The sequence below is a fragment of the Trichoderma aggressivum genome, assembly GCF_033847375.1.
Source record: "Trichoderma aggressivum f. europaeum strain CBS 100526 chromosome Unknown scaffold_020, whole genome shotgun sequence".
NCBI classification, from domain to species: domain Eukaryota; kingdom Fungi; phylum Ascomycota; class Sordariomycetes; order Hypocreales; family Hypocreaceae; genus Trichoderma; species Trichoderma aggressivum.
The window spans coordinates 221572-244178 of NW_026946386.1; the positions used below are offsets into that span (position 1 = coordinate 221572).

General features: G+C 47.6%; 5 protein-coding genes across 5 annotated transcripts; 1 reads left to right on the forward strand and 4 right to left on the reverse strand.

Annotated features, from left to right (window-relative positions):
- Positions 1-5548: 5548 nt before the first annotated feature.
- Triagg1_5614 (uncharacterized protein) lies at positions 5549-7267 on the reverse strand (the record flags this gene model as incomplete). The annotated part of the gene is made up of 1 exon (XM_062900148.1): positions 5549-7267. The coding sequence occupies one exon, from the start codon at positions 7265-7267 to the stop codon at positions 5549-5551; it is 1719 nt and encodes a 572-aa protein (XP_062755414.1).
- A 454-nt stretch (positions 7268-7721) lies between these two features.
- Positions 7722-8621, reverse strand: Triagg1_5615 (uncharacterized protein; the record flags this gene model as incomplete). Its single annotated transcript, XM_062900149.1, has 2 exons — positions 7722-8428; positions 8483-8621. 2 exons carry the CDS (start codon positions 8619-8621, stop codon positions 7722-7724), a joined length of 846 nt encoding a protein of 281 aa, XP_062755415.1.
- A 1462-nt stretch (positions 8622-10083) lies between these two features.
- Positions 10084-18654, forward strand: Triagg1_5616 (uncharacterized protein; the record flags this gene model as incomplete). Its single annotated transcript, XM_062900150.1, has 15 exons — positions 10084-10432; positions 10486-10569; positions 10629-10650; positions 10717-10879; positions 10932-11172; positions 11232-11339; positions 11397-12245; positions 12304-12458; positions 12511-13899; positions 13956-15286; positions 15345-15430; positions 15489-16979; positions 17048-17316; positions 17378-17873; positions 17966-18654. 15 exons carry the CDS (start codon positions 10084-10086, stop codon positions 18652-18654), a joined length of 7722 nt encoding a protein of 2573 aa, XP_062755416.1.
- A 297-nt stretch (positions 18655-18951) lies between these two features.
- Triagg1_5617 (uncharacterized protein) lies at positions 18952-19718 on the reverse strand (the record flags this gene model as incomplete). The annotated part of the gene is made up of 2 exons (XM_062900151.1): positions 18952-19358; positions 19412-19718. The coding sequence occupies 2 exons, from the start codon at positions 19716-19718 to the stop codon at positions 18952-18954; spliced, it is 714 nt and encodes a 237-aa protein (XP_062755417.1).
- Positions 19719-20747: 1029 nt separating this feature from the next.
- Positions 20748-22112, reverse strand: Triagg1_5618 (uncharacterized protein; the record flags this gene model as incomplete). The annotated part of the gene is made up of 4 exons (XM_062900153.1): positions 20748-21416; positions 21488-21721; positions 21774-21878; positions 21927-22112. 4 exons carry the CDS (start codon positions 22110-22112, stop codon positions 20748-20750), a joined length of 1194 nt encoding a protein of 397 aa, XP_062755418.1.
- Between the last annotated feature and the right edge of the window lie 495 nt (positions 22113-22607).

Here is a 22607-nt window from a genome sequence, read left to right on the forward strand (position 1 = left end):
CGGATTTGTTCAATAAGCCCAAGTTCTAAAGCGATGGCAGTGTGTATCGGTAGAGCCGCCAACCTGTCCAACAATACCAAAGTTTATCATAGTCTCCAACCCTCGTTTTTGCTTTTAAGTTAAAGATAGCCAACCGGCCTTGTATCGAAACCACCGACAAACCTATAACGATCGCATCGCTACCGATATGCCAGTCCGTTTCACCGAAGATGACATCGAATCCAAGGAGTGCTTAATTGAGCACCAGCCAAGCGAGAAGAAGAAGAGCCAATCCAAACAATGGAGCTTCCTTATAGCCTCATTCGCTACTTTAGCGGTCATTGGGATTCTGGAATTGATAATGTTAGCGGTCATCTTTGAGCAGTCACATTCTTCTAGTCATTCACAGCTTCTTCTCGGTGAACTGAACCACCTGGTTCCAAATTGTCAGTACAACTAAGCTGGTCATTACGCGGAGGTTTTTAACCTAGATTGTGTAACGTAGTTCCGACTCAGCAAGTGCTGTTCCGAGCCGACTCATCAGCTACAGTCCAACGCGAGAACGAAGAATCTAGAAACAAGGTTCGAGAAAATTGGCTCTCGTACGTTCCAAGTAAGTAATATTTGTTGCATAAACTGAAGTGGAAGAGAGACCACATCATCTAATCTGATAATGAATATAGGAGGGAACGGATTCATCGATGTAAATAATACCGAAAAATATATTCTGCCAGACCCGATTCCATGGGATGGGAAAGACACCTATGCGGTGGCTGTTTTTCACCAGCTCCATTGTCTGGTACTTACACCCTATCTCTAACATAACATTACCCGATGTCTGACAAGAAATGATTCTAGTACATCATTATGGACATGTATAATAACTTGACGATGCCTGGATCTGCAATGAATACGGACGCTACATACAACCCGGGCTTGAATATAAGCGATGATGCAAACGGACACGTTCAACACTGCTTTAGGTATTTGAGGCAGTCAATAATGTGCTGCGGAGATACAACTTTGGAGGGCAAAATTCTCAACAGTAATCTAAATGGTACCGATGGGACAGGAGCGGTTCATGTTTGTAAAGATTATGAGGCTATTAGAGGATGGGCTGAGGAGCGTAGGCTTGATGATAGGAAACACCCATGAGATGATTATTCCCCATGGCGGAAAGGGAATTTGGGCCGATGTTATGATAGCCCGACTGCATATATGGATATGCTTGACTCATATGCACAGGTGCTCCGTATATGTTAATTGCATTCAGAAATGTATATCTCAACAGATTTATTGCCTTTCTGAACTGACTGGTATCTCTGCTCTTTTAAAGGCAATCTCACGAAAGCTAGACCGGAGAAAAAAAAGCATTCATAGGAAAGAAAGCTTTTGTACATTGTTCAACATACTTTATGAGACTGGGATATGATAGAAACACTTTACTAGTCATGAGACTCGAGTCTCTAATGGTCTCTTCAAAACCTCCTCGCTTTACGGACATGCTGGTCGTACAATTTGAAGAAGAATTCGTCTCTATTAAGTCAAACTGTTTTATTATATATGATAGTTGAACTCATATAGGGGTGACGACTTAGAGTTACATCGTCGCCATTGGCTGTGCAGACAACGGCCCCGAGGCGTATCATCTATGCCTCGACTTTTAAGAGCAATCTCATTGCGGGATTTGCATTCGTTCTTTGCAATATAAGACCTATCTCGGTTCTATAATAAACTACATGTTGTGACTTTAACAATGGATAATATCATGTGCTACGAGTGTGTCTGGTTGGCGAATCAAGGCTCCAATCTTCGAAAGTCTTACGTGACTGCGGTAGAGCTTGAACAGCACGAAAGACATGAAGTCACCGCACATGACCTGGATACTCCGAGCATGATCCTCTGAATAATCATTGAAGATAGTGGCTTCTCATAGCAGCTGAGAGTATCATGGATGGTCTGATATATGGTATTTGTTTCGTATGCAGATAGTTTCCTGTAAGGTTTCTCATAAAGTCCGTCTTCATATTGGAGCTTGTCACCAGGATGCTTTGCTTTTCTACGACTGTTGAATATAGAGTTAAACACTACAATACTGAAAACGGTAAAGGAGTAGGTTAGTGGTATTCGCATCAGTTGATATCGCTATAGTGGTAAATGTTGTTTTCATTGTTTTCATTGGAATCATTACCGGCATATAGGCTGTTTTAGCTGGCACATTTGGATCTACATGTAAGCTCTTAGTTTTACCCACGCTTATTCGCACGACCCTGAAAAGCCTATCCAACCTTTTGATGAATTGTCAGTTGCATTACGCTCTCTCAAGGCATCTTACGATAAGCAGCCACGATCGCTCGTAGAACCGAAGGGGCGACTAGAGCGCGCGAGAGAAAATAGAATACTTACATAATAATCTTGATAATTTACTCGTTGACTGCCTCGATAATCCACGGCCCGAAACCAGTGTTATGTTGAGCTGTCCCCCCCCCCCCCCCTGTAAGATGAGCTGTCCGACGGACCGGTTATCTTTTTGCCACAGCGGGGCAAACCTGTCCATAGGACAGCTTCTGGATAATTAATCTTCCGGACCGGATTTTCTAACCTATGTAACTAATACGCAAAATCAGCTGTAAAAATACAATAGCCCTTACAATCGCTTTTACAGCTAATTTTTACAACTTTTGCAGCGAGGCTCTTATAGCCGGGCTTTTACAGCTAGGCTTTTACAACAGCCCTTACAGTTGCTTTTATAGCTAATTTTAACAACAGCTTTTGCAGCGGGGCTTTTACAATAGCTTAGGCAGCTGATTTTTACAGCTGATTTTTACAGCTGATTTTTACAGCCGATTTTTACAGCTGATTTTTGCAGCCGATTTTTGCAGCTAATTTTTGCAGCCGATTTTTGCAGCCGATTTTTACAGCCGATTTTTGCAGCTGATTTTTGCAGGGTAGGTTAGACTTAGTAAAAATTTGTTGGCGATCGGTTAAAGCTTGGTTAAATAGAACGGAATATCTATTATCCATAAGCTGTCCTATGGACAGGTTTGCCCCGCTGTAGCAAAAAGATAACCGGTCCGTTGGACAGCTCATCTTACAAGGGGGGGGGGGGGGGACAGCTCAACTGTATACTCGCCCGAAACAAGTTGGAGTTCGAACCGCAGACCGTCTTATTCGGCTTGCCAAGAGCCGGGATGCCAATGCTAATAGCTCGGCTGATGATATCCATGTAATACAATGGAATGGCCAAACGGCGCTATTTCTTACGGCGCCACATTGCCGACAATTCAGCTGACAGCATGCTATATCTTTCCACTTTTATACGATTCAGCAGTGAAGTTGTCCCCCCGAGATACAAGCTACTGAATGGGATCCAATTCTCTCTGTACACTCCGCCAGCATCTATGTACTTTGTTAGCTTGGTACTGATCGTCATCAAGTTGCCAATCGCATCCTGAAAAGTACTAAGCTAACAAAGTAGATACTGACGGAGTGTACAGGAAGCAGGATGGTCAGGCTTGGCGAACTGATGACGGCGCCGGCGAACCAGCTCAAACACTTATACGAAGGAATCTCCACTGGCGTCTTGGCTTCCAATTATGATTTGCAAGCTGCACCGTAGTCATGTCATTGATCAAAGGCGGCTCAACAAAATCTTTGGGGGTGATGTTTCTCGTCTGACAATGTTGTACCTACTGCTGCACAGCAAAGAAGTAGATTGACTCCACCGACTCTCTCCGGATGTCCGAGTTGGGGTTATAGAACGATAAGGTATCAATTCTCCTACCCTCAATGTCTACTCTTCAATGTGGTAAAGTGTACAGTTCCCGCGCGAAGAATAGATTTTATTACTCTCTCTCTCTCTACGACATAAAATCATTGCGTCAACGAAAAGATATGCACCGCAATGCCATTCAGGGATACGAATGCAATTTCCCAAAACAGGTTTATTGACATGATTACTCTTATCTGTGTTTCTTTGACGCGCTGCCATGCCTCCATTCACAATAGACACTACGGAATGCCTGTAGAGAGTTTGACAACTGCAATCAGGAGGTAGTCATCAAGCATCCATTGCTATTGATAAAAGGGTGCGAGCGGTGTGACACATCCGCTACTAGCGGGGCTCCCTGGAGTTAAGACCGGAACCTGATGTGCTTATTGATGAGTCGACAGCTTTTGTGGGAATGGCGTCAAACCTGTGCTCTGAGGTTAGTGAAGGCTTCTTTGGTACCTGGTAGTAGCAAGCTGTAAATTCAATACAAAATTGAGTCGAATTCAGCTATTCAAGAAAAAGTGGCTGAGCTACGAGTCAAGTGATTGTGGGATGAAGATATCCCCGTTACGAACAAATTACGTACAGCACCCCAGAGGCTTGTGTTCTCTGAAGCTGTTCCAGGGCAACAATAGTTTACAGGACTACCAAATGCAGGCCAAGCACGGTAAGCACGGCTAGTACTCGTACGAGAACGAGTGTTGCACGTAAGCCTATACAAGCTTCTCCGTTATGAGTCTGTTAGTAGTGCCTCTGCACTCGTATAAGCTGCAGAGCACAGACGGCACCCCGCAAGAACTCGATTTGAATCGCTGCCAATGTGGTACTCTGCTAGGTACACTGCAGTTGCGGCTTCCGGTACTCTGGTTCGCTTTCTTATGATTCCAAAGATCAACCACTGTCATGCATGTATTGATCTCTTTTTTGACCCCAGCCATTTATTTGTCTGATGGTCCGCCCCCTGCTCTGCATGCATTGAACCTGATTGCTGATCCCGGCTCACTGTTTGTCTGATGTTCTATCCCCGTCATGCCACATGCATCTGATGTGTGATCCCTGTTGACATTCATCTGGTTTCTCAACCCATCCATCTGACATGCGTCTGAGGCTATGTGGACCCCAGATGCTGCATACGAACAACTTCTACCTACTTCTAACCCCCGAGCCATCTCCCATAACCGCACCCGCGGCCCGAGAATGTCCGCTTACCGGTAGTGGCCTGCTAATGGTAGCGCTCTTTTTGCCTGATATTCATGTATGCGATAGCCTATTGGCAGTTTTTACGAAGGACATACCTCGGAGACCGGCTTACCGACTAGAAATGCCGTGACTATCTCGCAGTAGTCTGTCTACTCGTTGATCTTGGGGAGAGGAAAACCCCTACAAGTACACAAATACTGGGGACATGCAAGGTATCCATCTGCTTCTGTGTCATATCTCGTCATGGGTCGAAATGAGTCTAGATACTAAGTTATAAATCATTTATTCTAATGACAACGGATAGACTGAATATGACATCTTGACTCCAGGACTGTATGAGGAGGTGTGGACTCTATGGCTTGCTGCTGGTTTGACACCGCTGGCGAAATAGCAACAGAGGTGGAATTGGCACAAAGTCGCAAGACTGTGAGTATGCTCGCTTTAGATGTGGGTATTTCCTATTTCCTATTTTTTACTTTATACTTTTTTTTGACTCTTCTTCTCAGCGTGTCAAATAATGGCGCGTTTGCTCTCGCCCCTGGTTCTATTCACTTTTCTGGCCAGGCGGCATCATCAGATTTTCTGTGCACTCCTTCATCACCTCGTGACGCCTTGAGAATGAACACTAGCTCCACTGATCTCCGTTGGCTCATCTTGCGGTTCCAGTTCCATGGCTACAGCTGAATTGCCTAATGAGGCGTCCATGTTCGCTGGCTCGACCATTATCTTCGACTCATTCAAGCCATATTGTGTTTCAAGTCTTGTTCTTAATGGTATTTCTCTGAGAAACAAAGCAATAGGGCTGGTGATACACGCAAATGCCAACAAAACATACCAAGTTTCTTGAAGTGCGTCAGTATAGACGCTGATGATTTGTGCCTTTAAAGCTGGCTGGTCATTGAACGAGGTGATGAAGAGCCGAGTAGCATGTTCGTATGCTCCTCCCAAGACAAGAAGAGAGCGAATTTGAGCATTGTCAATCCGAGACACAAGGCTGTCTACCTTAGAATTAAAGACAGCTGCTGGAATCGAGCCTCCCCAGATCATCCCGAAGCTTCGCACAAACGCCCAAGCTGCGGTGGCAGCAGCTAAATCGTCTTCTCCCAAGGGGGCTTGGATCGCGGGGAGCGTGGAGGTCAGTGCTAGACCTCCACCCAATCCAGCAATGACCTGAAAGACAGCCCATTGTTCAGTGGGAGTCTCCGCGGTGAGCAGTGTAAGGCATCCAGTCGCAATAGGCAGCAGTGCTAAACCAGCGATGAGAACCGGCTTATAACGGCCACTCCATGTAACGATAAGTCCACCAAGTATGCCAGCCGGCGTGAATGGAATGGCCAGAGCGAGTACGTTGACGCCAGCCAGTAGAGGAGAATCTTCTTTGAGGACCTGAAAATAGACTGGAATGAAAAAACTGAACCAAGACATGATCATCCCATGGAGAAAGGTTAGAACGAAGCCGAGAAGCGAGGTTCTGTTTCCAAAAAGGCGCAGAGGCATAGAAGGGTCTTTGGAGGCATATTGTTGATGAAGGAGATAAAAAATAAGCCCCAAAATGCCGAGAATAAGGGGGGCAAGAACTCTCCCAGAGTCCCAGGGATATTGAGTTCCGCCCCAAGTGAGAGATATCAAGACAGAGACGACAGAGGCACTGAGAAGTACGTGACCTGACCAGTCGAGGCTTATCAAACGTGGAATGATGGCACCATCACTGGGATGCCTCACCTTTAGGAAGAGGAAGACGAGTAGGAGAGCAACACCTCCAACGGGGAGATTGATGTAGAAGGTCCAGCGCCAGGAAACTCGGGTGACTATCGCACCGCCGATGATCGGTCCGATGAAAGTTCCCAAGGCAAAAAAGGACATGACAATGGCCATGTACTTCTGACGATACCGTAACGGGACTAAATCGCCGACGATTATAGACACCAGTACGGAGATCCCGCCGCCTCCGAGCCCTTGGATGATTCTCGCCGCTATGAGCATCTCAGTGGAGCTTGCGCCAGCACAGAGGCCACTTCCGAGAGTAAACAATGCTAGAAACGCGAGCATTGGAGCTCGCCGACCAAAGATGTTGGCCATCTGACCAGCGAGTGGCTGTACCACCGCTACTGATAGGAAATAGCCATTGACGATCCAGATGTATAACGCACCGGAACCGAGATTGTTCACAATGGTTGGCAAGGCGGTTCCCACGATGCTAGTGTCCAGCGCCACCAAGAGAATGGAAAAGCATAGCCCGGGAAAGACAGCATAAAATTGTAAGCTGCGGCGTGAGTCCTCGAAGTCTTGATCAGCTTCGATGTTAGTGAAAGCCATGACTCCGAACAAGGGCGAACAACGAGCTGATAGATCTCTTTCACACTGAGATTAGCTGACCGTCACCGGTGTCAGAGATATATACCGCATTGAAGACGTTAAAGGCTGGGTGAGAAAGAAAAATGTCGCGCACGGAATGCTCACAACAATACGAGTAGTCATATGAGCGCTGGGGGCCTATTGCGGATACAAGCATCTAGAATTGCGAGCCTCTACTCTGTAGTTCCTGGCGCCACTGTACGTGCTAGCAGTAAGCTTACTCGTGGTGGAGTATACTATACTGGCTTTGTATGTATGCACGGTTCTCAAACGAACCATGTAACTCTACCTACATATCTATCTATTTGCGACGGTGGTCTGAGTTTGCCGATAGGTTAACCAATACTAGCAAGGACCCTTTCTTTTCTTATTGCAGTAGTAGTATCTGTATTCAGTATTAGGTATGACGGGTTTCTTAGTAGCTAGAGAACATGATCCTATCGCATGCCCACTCCATCGCTTGGCATGTTTTCAAAATGGCTCCCTTCTCCTTGGGGGAGTGATGTCCACCACCATGTGTTATAACCTTCCGGAGCTTCGGGTCGCAGAGCTGAGTGAACTTGTGGCCCTGCTCATTATACTCATCCTGGTCACCAATCACATGGACAGTGGGGATATGTAACATTCGTGCCTGCACCTCTGGGTGGTATCGCAGGAGTAGCTCTACGGTCTGAGGAAGCTTGCTCAAATCGCTGTAGTCAAGTCTCTTCTTCTTTTTCTCGAACTCGTCCATAATTCCAGCTGTTTCAGGGTCACTCAGCCAGTCGTAGGTTTTGCTTGCCTCTTCATCAAGGTCATGTCGTATGGCGGTGATTGTGTCTGGATCGGTGACTGTAACCCGAAGAGGGCCAGAGTCGAGACGAAAAGGCATTGTAGGACAAATGAAGATTGCAGCCTTGAATGGGGGATCTGAGGGGTCCTTCTCCATCCCTGCCGCGATAACGGTCGCAGCTAGAGCTGCTCCATTCGAAAACCCCAATATAGCATCGAACGGTCCGTCCTCTTGGACAACATCCATGATCATATCGACTGCGTCTTGCACCGCTTGAGGGGTAGGATCATCATAGTAGCATAAGTAAGGCCCGGGGAAAAACTCAGAAACACCTACAATCAACACCTCATCTGTTAGATCTGTCTCTACCTGAGTAGCTTTCTACGGGACTGATCTTCTCTCACCGGGAGCTGGTAGCGCTTCTACTTCGCCATCAAGAAATTCAAATTCCCACTCAGAAGGGAGCCGAGACCGTAGTGTTGTAAGCTGTGACTCAAGGATTTTGGAATTTGTTCCCAGACCATGGAGGCATAGTATACGCATTGTGACTTTGTCCTTTGTCTGTTAGAAAACAGCCCTAGGTGTAGAATCAGGGAATTGGCAGCCTCGACAAGTGGGCAAATGCAAAGAACACTTTGTATGCGAGAAAGATAGAGAAAACGTAAGAAATCATATAATACGTAGATGCATATACAGAATAGAGCTAAAAAAAAAAAAAGGGAAGAAAAAATCGAGTCACGGATTGCTTTCGGTCTCTTCGGTGCCTCGCATAATACCGTACCCGGTTATGCAAGCAGAAGCAGACCGTGGGTGTTGATGCCGAACGTTTTTGTGGTAAGTTAATTGCTTTTGTCATTGGAGGAGAAATCGTAATTAGTCAACTCTTGGCCGTCTGTTGGTTTGGCCAAGCTCAGCAGACGCTTCTCAAAATAGTATAGTATATTGAATGATGTGTCCTGCGCTGAGACGAACACCCCGTAAGCAGGTTATCAACCAGGAGAGCATTAAGGTCCATTACAATACATAGGAGCTCGGAAACTGCCTAGCAGGTTGACTACATGTAGGTAGTAAGCCGCCGGCCACAATAGACCCCTACCTCTCTAGGCGAGGTGAGCTTTAGTAGCCGGCTTAGTCAACCCGCTGGGCATAGTGGGACGTGTTGCATTTGGAAACAAATAGTTCCAAGAATGAATTCCTGTAACTACTGTGTTAGGAATGGCGTATGTGTACTTGGACTACCTATTCGACGATCATTGCAGCGAGGCGCTAATGTATGTATGTATACCTCCCCTGTATGATATGATTCCTGTCAGCCGTGGCATGTACCTAGGGGTCATGGCAATCTAGGCCCGGTTGTTATTGTATGTACGAGCAATTGTTGAATACTTGAAGTGGGGCCCTGATCTTATATCATTGTTCACCTATATACGAACCATAGCAAGATGAGCAGATTTGTTTTTTTAGATAACCGGCAAATTTATTAGATTACATTCCCCCATGTGTCCGGTGCCATCCTTCCCGACGGACAAGACTATTTCAATCTTTCACAAGTCTATTATAGTTCACACGCCAAGTCTAAAACTGTTATTAGAGATATTGGACCATAATCTTTGTAACTCATTTCCCGAAATAGTGATAGATCATAGACCCCTATTAGTGGAGGAGGTCTATGTTGCTAGCTTAGCCTTCTGGGGTACTGGGCTATGCCTGTGAATTGATCTAGACCACATGGGCAACGTCGTCAGCTTTCAAGTTGCAGAAAATGATTGGATGATTATGGACAATGACATGTATAGCATATGCGGTTATCGGTAAGATGGCGGAGATATCGGCGTGTTAATTCTATCAGTGAGCATAAGCAACAGCTTGAGACAATTGTTATTAACCTATATAATAGGTCGGAGTCCCAAGCTACCTGTTCTGTTACCAATTATCCCCGAATTTATTTCATTTTGACACGGCCTTGAGCTAGCTTCAGCATCCTTCCTGTTCTACATTCACTACAATGGACGCAAACGCGATTCTGATACAGGATGCCTCAATGCCAATTGCTATTGTTGGCATGGGGGGCAGATTTCCAGGTGAAGCTACCAACCCGGACAAGCTCTGGGACATGGTCTCGAAAGGACGAAATGCTCTTTCAGAAGTACCAAAGGATCGATTCAATATCGAGGCTTTTTATCACCCCTCCGCCGAGCGTCATGGATCAATGAACGTCAGGGGAGGAAACTTTCTAAAGGAAGACATCGCTAGATTCGATGCTCCTTTCTTCTCTATCACAGCCAAGGAAGCACATGCCATGGATCCTCAACAACGATTAGCTCTAGAGCTGTCGTATGAAGGACTTGAGAATGGTGAGGATTCTATTACCACTATAGCTCGGGACAGAGAAGTTAACCCTGAGTAGCTGGTATTAGTATTGAAGAGATTGCGGGATCTAACATGTCCTGCTATATGGCTTCATTCACAAAAGATTATACAGGCATGAGAGGTAGGTTATCCGGCCCAGCTTAGTGTCTATTTGTTAATTGAAAGCTAACATTCAAACAGGCCATGATGCTGAAGACATTCCGTAAGACAAATGCTCAATCATTTTACCTTTTTCGAAAGGATATTTCAATACTGACAGTCTTCCTAGTTTATATGAAGGAACAGGCAATGGTGCTGCTTTAATCTCAAACCGCGTCTCATGGTTCTTTGATATCAAAGGTCCCAGTCTCAGTTTAGACACGGCGTGTTCATCTTCCCTTGTTGCCCTTCATCTTGCTTGCCAGAGCATTCGAGCTGGAGAATCAACCTCAGTAAGGACGGCTCCCATCATTAAATCAGTTAACCTTTGCTCATCTAGTCTAGGCAATTGTCGGAGGTACCAATATCATCTTAATGCCAGAGATGCAAAACGCCATGACATCACTCCATTTCCTTAGTCCTGACTCCAAGTCGATGTCATTTGATCACAAGGCGAATGGCTATGCCCGAGGAGAGGGTGCAGCTGTTGTCGTATTAAAACCTCTTGCGGACGCACTGCGAGATGGTAACGTTATTAGAGCCGTCATCAGAGGCACAGGTGTCAACCAAGATGGCAGAACTCCTGGTAAGTCGAATCTCTGCAATCGGCTACCACGTGTATGTAGGGGTCTAATCGCAAAATAGGTATTACCGTGCCATCTTCAAAGGCACAGGAGGAGCTGATACGCGTCACATATGCCTCTGCTGGATTGGACTTCAAGCAGACTGGCTACTTCGAAGCACACGGCACAGGTATGTATAGCCCGCCTTAGTCTGTCTCACGGTTCAATTCTCTCTAACAATATGAAGGAACCCCTGTTGGTGACCCTCTAGAATGCGCTGCTATTGCTGCTACCTTTGGTCAAACAAGAACAGAATCAGATCCTCTCCTAATAGGTTCAGTGAAAACAAATATCGGCCACATGGAGGGAGCTGCTGGTCTCGCGGGTCTGGTCAAAGCCGTCTATGCCTTGGAGAGAGGACAAGTGCCACCGAATCTCTGGTTTGAAAAGGCAAACCCTCGCATTCCTTTGGCAAAATGGAAACTAAAGGTTCCCACGGAGCTTACCCCATGGCCTACTGAGGGTGTCCGAAGAGCCAGTGTCAATTCATTCGGTTATGGTGGTACTAATGCTCATTGCATCGTCGATGACGCTTTCCATTATCTTGAGGCCCGGGGATTGAAGGGATTCCACAACACCATTTCCGAGACACTTGATACCCCCAAAGCTTTTCTTTCTACGGTCCCAGTTGCTGACTCGTTGCCTCAGCTTCTTGTCTGGTCTTCGCCTGAACAGAAGGGAGCTGACCGCACTGCAGCTAGCCTGACATCATATGTCAAGTCTCTCAGCGCCCTACCAACAGAAGAGAGCAACTTGCTCGGAAGACTGTCATTTACACTATCTAATAAGCGCAGCAAGTTCCCATGGAAATCATTTGCCATTGCTTCCACCCTTCAAGAGGCTATTGACGCTTTTGAGCAACCAAGGAAACCTGAACGGTCTGCGGAACAGCCTACTATCGCTTTTGCATTCACTGGGCAAGGTGCTCAATGGTATGCTATGGGCCGTGACTTGTTCAAATACCCGGTGTTTAGAGACTCAATTCGAGCCGCGGCTTCGTCATTGAAGCAACTTGGTTGTGAATGGGACCTTGTCGGTGAGTTCAATCTTATTTACAAACTGAAGATGGAATCACTATACTAACCGCCATACAGAGGAGCTCAATGCAACTGAAGAGAAGTCTCGTATCAATGAACCGGCTCTCAGCCAGCCTGCCTGTACGGCTTTGCAAGTGGCTCTTGTAGACCTTCTCAGCAGCTGGGGCGTGAAGCCATCCGTCGTAGTTGGCCACTCTAGCGGAGAAATTGCTGTAAGAATCACCTCGCTTTCTATCTGTAGAAACTTTATTAATGTGCATATAGGCTGCATATGCAAAGCGAGCTATTAGCCGGGAATCGGCTTGGAAAGTTGCATACTACCGTGGTCTCCTCTCCAGCACCATCAAGAAAGAAGGCGCTATGCTTGCGGCTGGTTTGGGTTATGAGGACGCCCAGGCTCTTGTTGACCAGGTCACGGACGGTGATTTGGTCGTTGCCTGTATTAACAGCCCATCTAGCGTTACACTTTCTGGCGACATCTCGGCTATCTCTCAAGCCCAAGCTCTGCTGGAAGAGAGAAAGGTGTTCAACAGGAAGCTCGTGGTGAAGACCGCCTACCATTCTCCTCACATGAAGGCTATTGAAGCATCCTATTTGGCATCGATTAGCGATATTTCACTAGCGACAGAAGATACCAGCGTGCGGATGTTCTCGTCTGTGACGGGAGAGATCATTGAAGCGGCTGAGCTTGCTAAACCATCATACTGGGTCTCCAACTTGGTGAATCCCGTCAAATTCAACCAATCATTGCAAGCGGCAATTAAGCACAACCCAACTAAGAGACGAACGACGAAGAACACGGGCGGAATCAGCCTCATTGTTGAAGTTGGACCTCACGCAGCTCTCCAGGGGCCGATCCGACAAGTTTTATCAGTGGAAGAAACCAAGAAACTCAATATCCTCTATGTTTCACTCCTCAAACGCGACAACAGTGCCAGCTTGACCGCGATTGAAGCCATGGGAACTTTGTTCCAACGCGGCTATGCTGTGGATGTTGCTCAGGTTAACAACTCTGGCAAAGATACACCAGCAACCCTTGTTGATATGCCTCCGTTTGCTTGGAACCACAGCACGAAATACTGGTATGAATCTCCCATCTCTCGCGCTTACCGGTTGCGAGACATGCCGAGACATGACCTCGTCGGAGCCAGATGCGAATACTCCAGTGAGCAACAGCCCAGTTGGCGCAATTATCTCCGAGTTTCCGAAATCCCGTGGTTGGAGCACCATCAAGTCCAATCATCCATCTTGTATCCCTTTGCGGGTATGATCGTTATGGCCATCGAGGCCTCACGCCAGGTGGCCGATAAGACCAAAGAGATTGAGGGGTTCCAGCTGCGAGACATCTCGGCTGGTGCGGCCATGATTATTCCGGCTGACGAGGCTGTTGAGTCAAAGATTCAACTTCGTCCTTGGCGCGCTGGCTCAAGGCTTCCCGATTGGACATGGAACGAGTTCACCATCTCTTGCCGAGATCGCCAAGGAGCTTGGACACAACACTGTTCAGGTTTAATCCAAGTCAAGTATAAGACAGCAGTGAACCCTACTTTTACGAATGAAGACGCTGCTAGAGCCAGGAAGTTCCGGGAAGAGTATCAGAAAATCACAGATGCTGGATTGGAAATCGAGGATCCAGCTGACGTCTACGCTTCGGTATGTTTATACGGTATGCCATCTACGATTTTGACCCGTTACTAACTGTCATATAGCTCGCTGAACTCGGCTTGCAATGGGGCCCATCATTCAAGTCACTGGTCCATATCGGCTCAGGGCATTACCAGGCGCAATGCGCTATCGAAGTCCCAGACACAAAGTCCTTTATGCCTGAGAACTTTGAGCATGATCATATTATTCACCCTGCGACGCTCGATGGCATCGTACAAATGATTGTGCCTGCCTGCTCACCTCGGGGAGCACTTGTTGATAGAGCCAAGATCCCTCGCTTCGTTGAGAGTGTCTACATCTCAAGCAAAGTGGCGAGCAAGAAGCCCGGCGACAAGCTTTACGGTTACTCTCGCTCTACGGCACACGGTTTCCAGGAATCCGTTGGTACCATTGTCGCTTCCGATGGCGACTGGGAAGAGCCTCTCGTTGTGTTCGAGGGGTGCAGAGTCATCACGCTCGAGACCATGACGGAGGGCATTGCATCCGCTTCTGCTTCAACCAAGTCGATCAAGAAACTGGGCGCGTGTACACACTGGGGGCCTGACATTGAAGAGCTCACTGCCGACGGTTTGAAGGCCTTCCTCTCCCCCTTTGCCGAATTATATCCTGATCCAGAATACGAAACAATCTACGATCTCGAGTTAGCTTGTCTAATTATCTGCAAGCGAGTCCTTCGAAAGTTTACTGCAGAAGACTCGAAGGCATTCGCGCCGCATCATCGTCTGTTCTATGAATACATGCAGCACCAATACGACCTTGCTGTCGAAGGCAAGCTCAACTGCCAGAGCTCTCCCATCAAGAACATTGACTGGTTGAACACAAGCGAAGAATTTGATTCGGCCTTACTCGAGAAGGTTTCTACTGAATCTGTAGACGGAAAAATGCTGGTCCGCGTCGCCTACGCGATGAATGAGATCCTCACCGGCACAATTGAGCCTCTGCAGGTTCTCCGTGAAGACGACTTGCTGACTTCATATTACCGAAATGTCATTGGTGTTGAAAAGGTTAACCCAGTCCTTGAAGAATACGTCAGGCAAATCTCGCACAAGAGACCACTTCGCGTCTTGGAGGTTGGCGCAGGTACCGGAGCAACTACAAAGCTAGTCCTGACGACGCTTGGGAAACGCGATGATGCCGCCGCTAAGCTGAAGCTGTACACGTTCACTGACATTAGCAGCGGATACTTTGAACCTGCTGCCAAGGACTTCAGCGAATATGCAGAGTTCTTGGAGTACAAGATTCTCAACATCGAGAAGGATCCCGCTGAGCAGGGATTTCCTGTTGGCCAATATGATATTGTCATTGCAAACAACGTTATTCACGCTTGTTCGTCTATCGACAGATGTTTGACACACTGCCGTAGCATGCTCAGACCGTGAGTACTTATCACATAATTCTGCGTGATTCAAGGCTAACTTGCGATGTATGTACAGTGGCGGAGTTTTGCTCCTTGGTGAGCTGACCACAACGATGGCTCGTGTTCCGATGATCTTCGGAACACTTCCCGGATGGTGGCTTGGTAAGTCGTGCATGTACCGCAATGTTTAGGCTTTCAATCTCGACTGACAATTGTGCAGGTGAGAATGATAACCGAAAATGGGGCCCAAGACTCTCAGAAAGCGAATGGGACATTCACCTGCGCCAGCACGGATTTGGTGGACTGCATGTGTCCTTCCGAGACGACAGCAGAGAAGATGTTTACCAGTCTTCCCTTATTTTCTCCGTGGCTGTAGAGACCACCTCTCCCCCGTTACCTACGAATGCCGTCGTCATCAAGCCAGCAGTCGCTGACCCCGTTGTTGATGCGATGGCATCAAAGTTATCGAAGCTGCTAGATAAGGAGGGTGTTCAAGTTGAAGTAGTTTCGCTGCAGGACGTCAACGCTACTGATTTCAGTGGCAAGGCATGTATTGTTGCAGTGGAGTCGAACAAACCTCTACTTCATGAAATCAAGGGCGAGGATTGGGAGTCTGCCAAGAAGGCGGTTCTTGGATCAAGAAGCACTCTCTGGCTCACAAATGGTGGTGCCATGGAATGTACCACCCCTGAGTCCAGTCTTATTGTTGGACTTTCCAGAACTATTCGAGGAGAAAATCCCGGCCTGCAGTTCACAACTCTTGATCTTGATCCCAAGGAATCCATCGACTCCGACGCCACTTGCGCGATTATTAGCCAGATCTTCAAGTCTAAGGCTGATCCTTCCAATGCGGAATGGGAATATTCTCTGCGCAATAAGCTGATTAATGTACCTCGTCTATATCCCGACGACGAGGTGAGCAACCTCTTCGAGACCAACGCAGAGGATCCTCCTGCAGTGAAGTTGCCTTTCAACCAGCCAGGCCGTGCTCTTGCACTGGAGATCAAAGTACCTGGAATGCTGGATACCTTCCAATTTACAGACTGTGACGAATACCCGCTACCACTTGGTGACCGAGAGGTCGAAATTAAGGTCAAGGCCGTAGGTATGAACTTCCACGACGTCATGATTGCCATGGGCCAAATCCAGGATACCAACTTGGGTGTCGAGTGTAGTGGCGTCGTCACTCGCATTGGAAAGTCCGTCACTCAATGGAAGGAGGGCGACAGGGTCATGACATTCCGTCTAGGAACTTACCGCACATACATCCGTAACCCGGAGGAGATGTTCCAGAGAATGCCTGATGATATGTCGTTCGAAGAGGGTGGATCGATCGTGTCTATCTATGGAACAGCCGTCTACTCGCTGTTTGATGTCGCCCGTCTGCAGAAGGGTGAGAGCGTTCTTATCCACTCTGCCGCAGGTGGCTTCGGTCAAGGAGCTATCATCATCTCTCAGTATATCGGCGCCGAGATCTTCGTAACCGTTTCAACCGAATTCAAGAAGCGTTTCTTGATGGAGACGTATGGTATTCGTGAAGATCATATCTTCAACAGTAGAGATCATAGCTTTGCTACCGGCATTAAGCGTATGACTAACGGTAAGGGCGTCGACGTTGTCTTAAACTCTCTTGCTGGAGAGGGACTACGGCAAAGTTGGCTGTGTGTTGCGCCCTTTGGTCGGTTCATTGAGCTGGGCAAGCGAGATATAAGTAAGTCGCCAACCTGATTCCCTTATAATAAGCACGTACGATGTGGAGAGATTCTGACTATTCATTAGCCGGTAACACGGGCTTGGACATGACGCCTTTCCTACACAATGTCAGCTTCTCTGGTGTGAACATGCTGTCTGTATACAGGGAGAATGTGCCACTGCTCAGCAGAATCTTGGCAGACGTGATGAAGTACTGGGCCATGGGTGTTACGAAACTCGTCACACCTCTTAAAGTTATGAACTTTTCCCAGATCGAAGAGGCGTTCCGCATTATGCAAACGGGAAAACACATCGGAAAGATGGTATTGGCCGCTAATGATGACGACATTGTTCCGGTAAGATCTTTGTTTATCACTGGAATGGCTAGAAAGGGAAAGGCTAACAGCAGAGAAACAGATCGTCCCCCCTAAGAAGAAAGAATTCACTCTGTCTTCCAACGCAACTTATATGATCCCCGGTGGTCTTGGTGGCCTCGGACGATCACTTGCAATGTGGATGGCAGCAAAAGGTGCTCGCTACCTTGCCTTTACGTCTCGTTCGGGCGCAAGTAGGCCAGAGGCAAAGGCACTTCTGGAAGAATTGGCGAAGATCAATGTCCAGAGCAAGGCTTTCGCAAGCGACATCAGCAATGAGGCCGAGCTTACCAAAGTGCTGCAGGAGATCAAATCCGCCAACTTCCCCGCCATTCGCGGAGTCATTACCTTCGCCATGCAGTTGCAGGATGTCTTTTTTGAGAACATGACTGTTGAAGAGTTTCACACTGCTGTCAGACCCAAAGTCCAAGTTACAAGAAACTTGCACGAACAGCTACCCAAAGACCTTGATTTCTTCATCTGTATGTCCTCTGTTGGAGGTATTGTAGGATCTAGAGGACAAGGCAACTACAACGCCGGTGAGTTTAACCTTTTCCTATAATAGTGATTTGCATAGAGATATCTCTTCTTGAAATGGAGGCAGACAACTAATACGTATTCTCTATAATAGGAAACACATACCAAGACGCCGTTGCACGCCACCGCCGTTCCCTTGGCCTTGTAGGAACAAGTATCGATCTTGGTCTTGTTTTGGGCGTCGGTTGGGCTGCAGTTCACGGTGAAGCACTAGGCTATCTTAACTCTGGCGCAATGGCTGGTCTTAAGGAAACCGAGGTGCTGGATGTTATAGAGGCAGGCATGGCTGGCTTGCTTCCAGAGGCCGAGAACACGGTCGGTCTGACTACAGGAGGCATGCTTAAGCAGGGTGGCTATGAGGAGCTGTACTGGCACAGCGAGCGCCGGTTTGGACCAGTCAGCGTCTACGACACACAGGATAACGGCACTGCCGGTTCCGGCGAACCTGACAGGTCTGAAGAGCTACGCGCAGCTTTGGGTGCAGCACAGAACTTAGATGAAGCTGGAGCTGCTGTTTGCGTGGCACTGATGCGGAAGCTGGCAAAGGCCATGATGATGGACGAGGCAGATCTCGACTCTGGCCGCCCTGCGAATGCTTATGGCGTTGACAGTCTTGTGGCAGTGGAGATCCGGGCTTGGGTATTCAAGACCGTCAAGAGTGACATCTCTGTGTTCGACATCTTGAGCAATGCTCCACTGGCTACGCTTGCTGGGCTTATTGCTTCCAAGTCGTCATATGTGCCTGTTGCGATTCGCGGTGAAGGAGTTTCATTGGAGAAGTGAGATACCATTAGATGGGGAAATGGAATAAAGGATCAATATCTCGGCTTTATATAAACATTTATAAGAGGGACTTATCATAATTTTTTCTTAACACCCGCTCTTGTGACAATCTGATGAGAAAGCCATATGGTCTCAGCTTTCACAAGATTGGACTTCATCAGGGCCTAACGTCTAAGATCAATGATGTTAGAGCTCGTAGTACATACGACGTTGGTAAATTACAGATAGCCAGTGAGAATAACGGTTGGAATAAACTGGTTAATGGTTCAGTATATACATATACGCCGCATATGTATGTTATGAGTTTGTCTTGGGCCATTTCCAATATATATTGGCACCCTCAACGCCTGCCAATGGATTTCCTTCGCCGTGCGTAGCGTTTCCGTATTGCTCGTCAAACCCACATTTGATGTAGAATCCATCTTTGCCCAGAGCACTAACCACAGACGCGCAGACTCCCTCATTTTCAGCTTGCTTGAGGCCCCATTGCGCGAGTTTCCGGCCTATGTTTTGGCCCTGGAAATCCGGCCGCACTGCCAACCCTTCGAGATACCACGATTCAGCGCGCTTGCCGCTCCAGATCGTGTCGAAATAAGAATACGATTGCTCCACAATGTTCTCCCGGACAGGGTCACTTGCACGACTTGGCCACAGCCAAGCATGAATTCTCATGGCAATAGAAGACAGAGGTTTTAGCAGATTTCCTGGGCCAGTCACTTAGCTTCCATGAGCAGATGGGATACCAGAGCATACTCACGAGGATCCAAGTGCGAGCGCTCCAACTTCTTGCCCCCATCCCCCAATCTCGCCCATTGCGCAATGCCGGCAATAGCATCACGACCAGTTTCGTCTTTATCTATGGCAACCAGCCATCGCCAGCGGCTGTCCCAGAAGTTGACGCGGGCCCGCCGCAGCCAGTACAAATGCACATCGTCTGGATACTCGTTTCGATGGGGGTGGATGAGCTGGCCAAACAAATTATCTTCCCAGAATGCTTTTGCCATCACGCGAGCAATTTCAGGTAACTCTGAGTAGCGCGCATCGCGCAACACAATGTCGGACATGTTGTGCCACGAGGAGTGAGAGATGATGAGACTCTGCAATGTGATGGGCAAGAAGGATTGGGGACAGCCAATACCCCGACAAGCAACTGCGAATCGTGAAACTTGGGGTAACTACGAATACGAAGACTCCCGTACGCTTTGTGACAAGTAGTTTGCAACAAAAAGCAAAGTTATTGCATATATCCCTGTATATCGAAACTGGTTGGTTCAACGTGGCCAAAAGCTGCTCCTTGGAAGCATCTCAGTGTCTTGGCGACGAACGCCTCACCTGTTTCCGCAAGCATCCCCTGGATAGTTCAAGTGCATCTTAGGCGACTCATCTGGACCGTCGTACCAGCATAAAACGCCACACATATGCGAACTAATGACATGAAGTTTAATATGTGATAGCGCCGGCGGGGCGACCCTACTTCCCGCTGTCTAACAACTTCGCCATCCATTTCGTGGTACTGTAAAGAGGAACTGAACCTTTATGCGAGCTCGGGTTTCAATGTAACTCAATGCGAGATGGTGTCTGCACTCTCGGCATTAGCCCATTTTGCCTAGGATTGCCGTTGAATCTCCTGATGCCCTAAAGTGCCATTAATTTGTCTGTGGTGCTGTTCTGAGTAGAACATGCTCTTTTGTTGCCACAGTTCTAGCTTGATGGTTTTTGCACTGATGACAGGGGCTGGGACGGTGACGAGGCTGGTTGTATGCAAACTACGGCAAGCTCATGTTGTGATCCGATTGGCCCGGCGTCAGCACCCTTGCCATCCGCCTGCTGAATTGTGACGGCTCCAATGTGATGTTGTTGGTCGGCCCATGCTTTAACGTACTGTACTGTAACTTGTTGATGATGGGTTCGTTGAAAATCCCTCACACCACGGTTCCTTTCCGCAGTTTTCTCCCGACGATTTTCAGACAGTCAAGAATTTGTAGGGCACATATGCTCAAAGGGACTGACTAGTCTTTGACCGAGGATTAGTTGGAACTAGGAGACTAATGATTCAGTTACAGAAATTTAGATAGTGCTCTTTCTATGGACGATTAAGAGCTGGCCCTCGCCGATTGGTGGTCCTCATGCGTGACGTTCCATGCCACCTCCTTGATGATTATCATATCTCGACTGCCAGTTCTAGACCTTTCCTCATCCGATAGGTTCTCCCGGCTAACCCCGCCGAAGTGATGAGCCATGGCGGCATTTTGATTCGGAACCTGATCCGGCCTCCAGTTGTGAGGTCGGCCACGGGCCTCGCTGTCAGAGTGATTATGGATCCATACAGACGTCGATGCCCCTGCAGCTGAAGTGGCCTTGGAACGGCTATTCTCAAGTGACTGAAGCGGATACGCGTTGCTTGGCCCGTACATGCTAGAGTCGTAGGCAAGTGGAAAACCTAGGCCTATGGAGAACGATTTGAGAAAATTCTTCATGTTTGGTACCGTGGCAGTAATAAGAGACCAGACAATCATAGTCTGCTGAAGGAGGAGGCTGTTTGTGACTGCAAATTGAGGCTCGAGGGAGGTTGGGTACTGGCTGAAATACGCCAGATGAATGGCTGAGAAGGCGATGAGTGGCAGACGGAATGAGAAAGCCAAGGTGACCTGACCCTTGCGGGAAGCGGACATATTAACGCTCCAGGAGACCCATACAATAAGAAGCCAAGTCAGGATCTCGGTGAGGATGTCAATCGAAGTGATCACAGCCCAGCGTGCATTCTACACACAACTCCCAGGTTAGGCGTCTTCATAAGATCTTGACGAGTCATAGCATAATTCTTCTTTCGTACCTGGTTGGGACATTGTTTAACATTATCCAGAGTTAACAATGTGCCAGCGCGGCAGTTGATTAGGAGTGCTAATGATGAGCCTATCCCCCATGCCGAACTAAGAACCATAAGCCCAATACAGAACGGTTTGCTCTTTCCAGACTTGGAGTCAATGATTCGAAAGATAAGAGCGATGACAGAGCATTTGGCGAGGCTCAAGGTTATAAGACAGAGAATAACGGCCGCGAGAATGGACTATAAGTGGAAGAGTTAGTTGCTGAAAGTTGTAACATTGCATGAGGCTTACTTTTGAAGACGTCGCCCATTGTTCCGGTGGTGTAATAGAGTTGAATTTGCCGACGCCATGGTTTAAGCCAACAAAGATTGCGATAGATTGAGCTATATGGAGGACCTGACTAATGGTCAACTTTGTTATCGAATACGGAATCAGGTTTCTTACCGTCGCGAAAGCAAGGAGTAGATCATCAAATCCAAACATCCGGTACTTGATGTACGCCCTTGTTATAGCACCAAAAAAGGCGTATATCAACGATAGGATTGTCACGATCCATAGCTGTCCTGAATGGTCGTTGAACGTAACGCGCGAGAACTGAAAGGACCCATCGTCCGATGCGTCTGGATCCATGAGTGAGGAAGACCTGTAGGTCCGGCTCAAGAGAAGCAATAACTTGACAGCATCGAAAAACGGAGATCTTCGCAAGAGATAACGAACTCCTATTAAGTCTTTGCTTTACACTCACAGCGTGACGGCAGCCAAAGTCCCGATACTGACAGATGGATGGGCGTGTGGTGTGGGTTCCAGCCACAGGATCCTGACTCCAGGCTAATTCAGCGTAGCCAACGGCTTATCCTCGTAACAGACGCAAACAGGTACGGAGTAAACTTCTCAGCTTAAGACCAGGGGCTAAAAGGCTTTTGCCTTGGTGATTTGCCCCGGTCAAATTTCATCACCTACTTGCATTAACAAGCATACGACTACTCCGTACTCGTACATACTTGGAACAAAACCATGTCCCTGCCGGCAACATAAATCCTTTCATCCTTGGGGACGCAGTCTCAGCTTTCTACAATACACTCCTGTTGGTCAGGGACCAAGACATAGCCCTAAACCAGTTTTCTA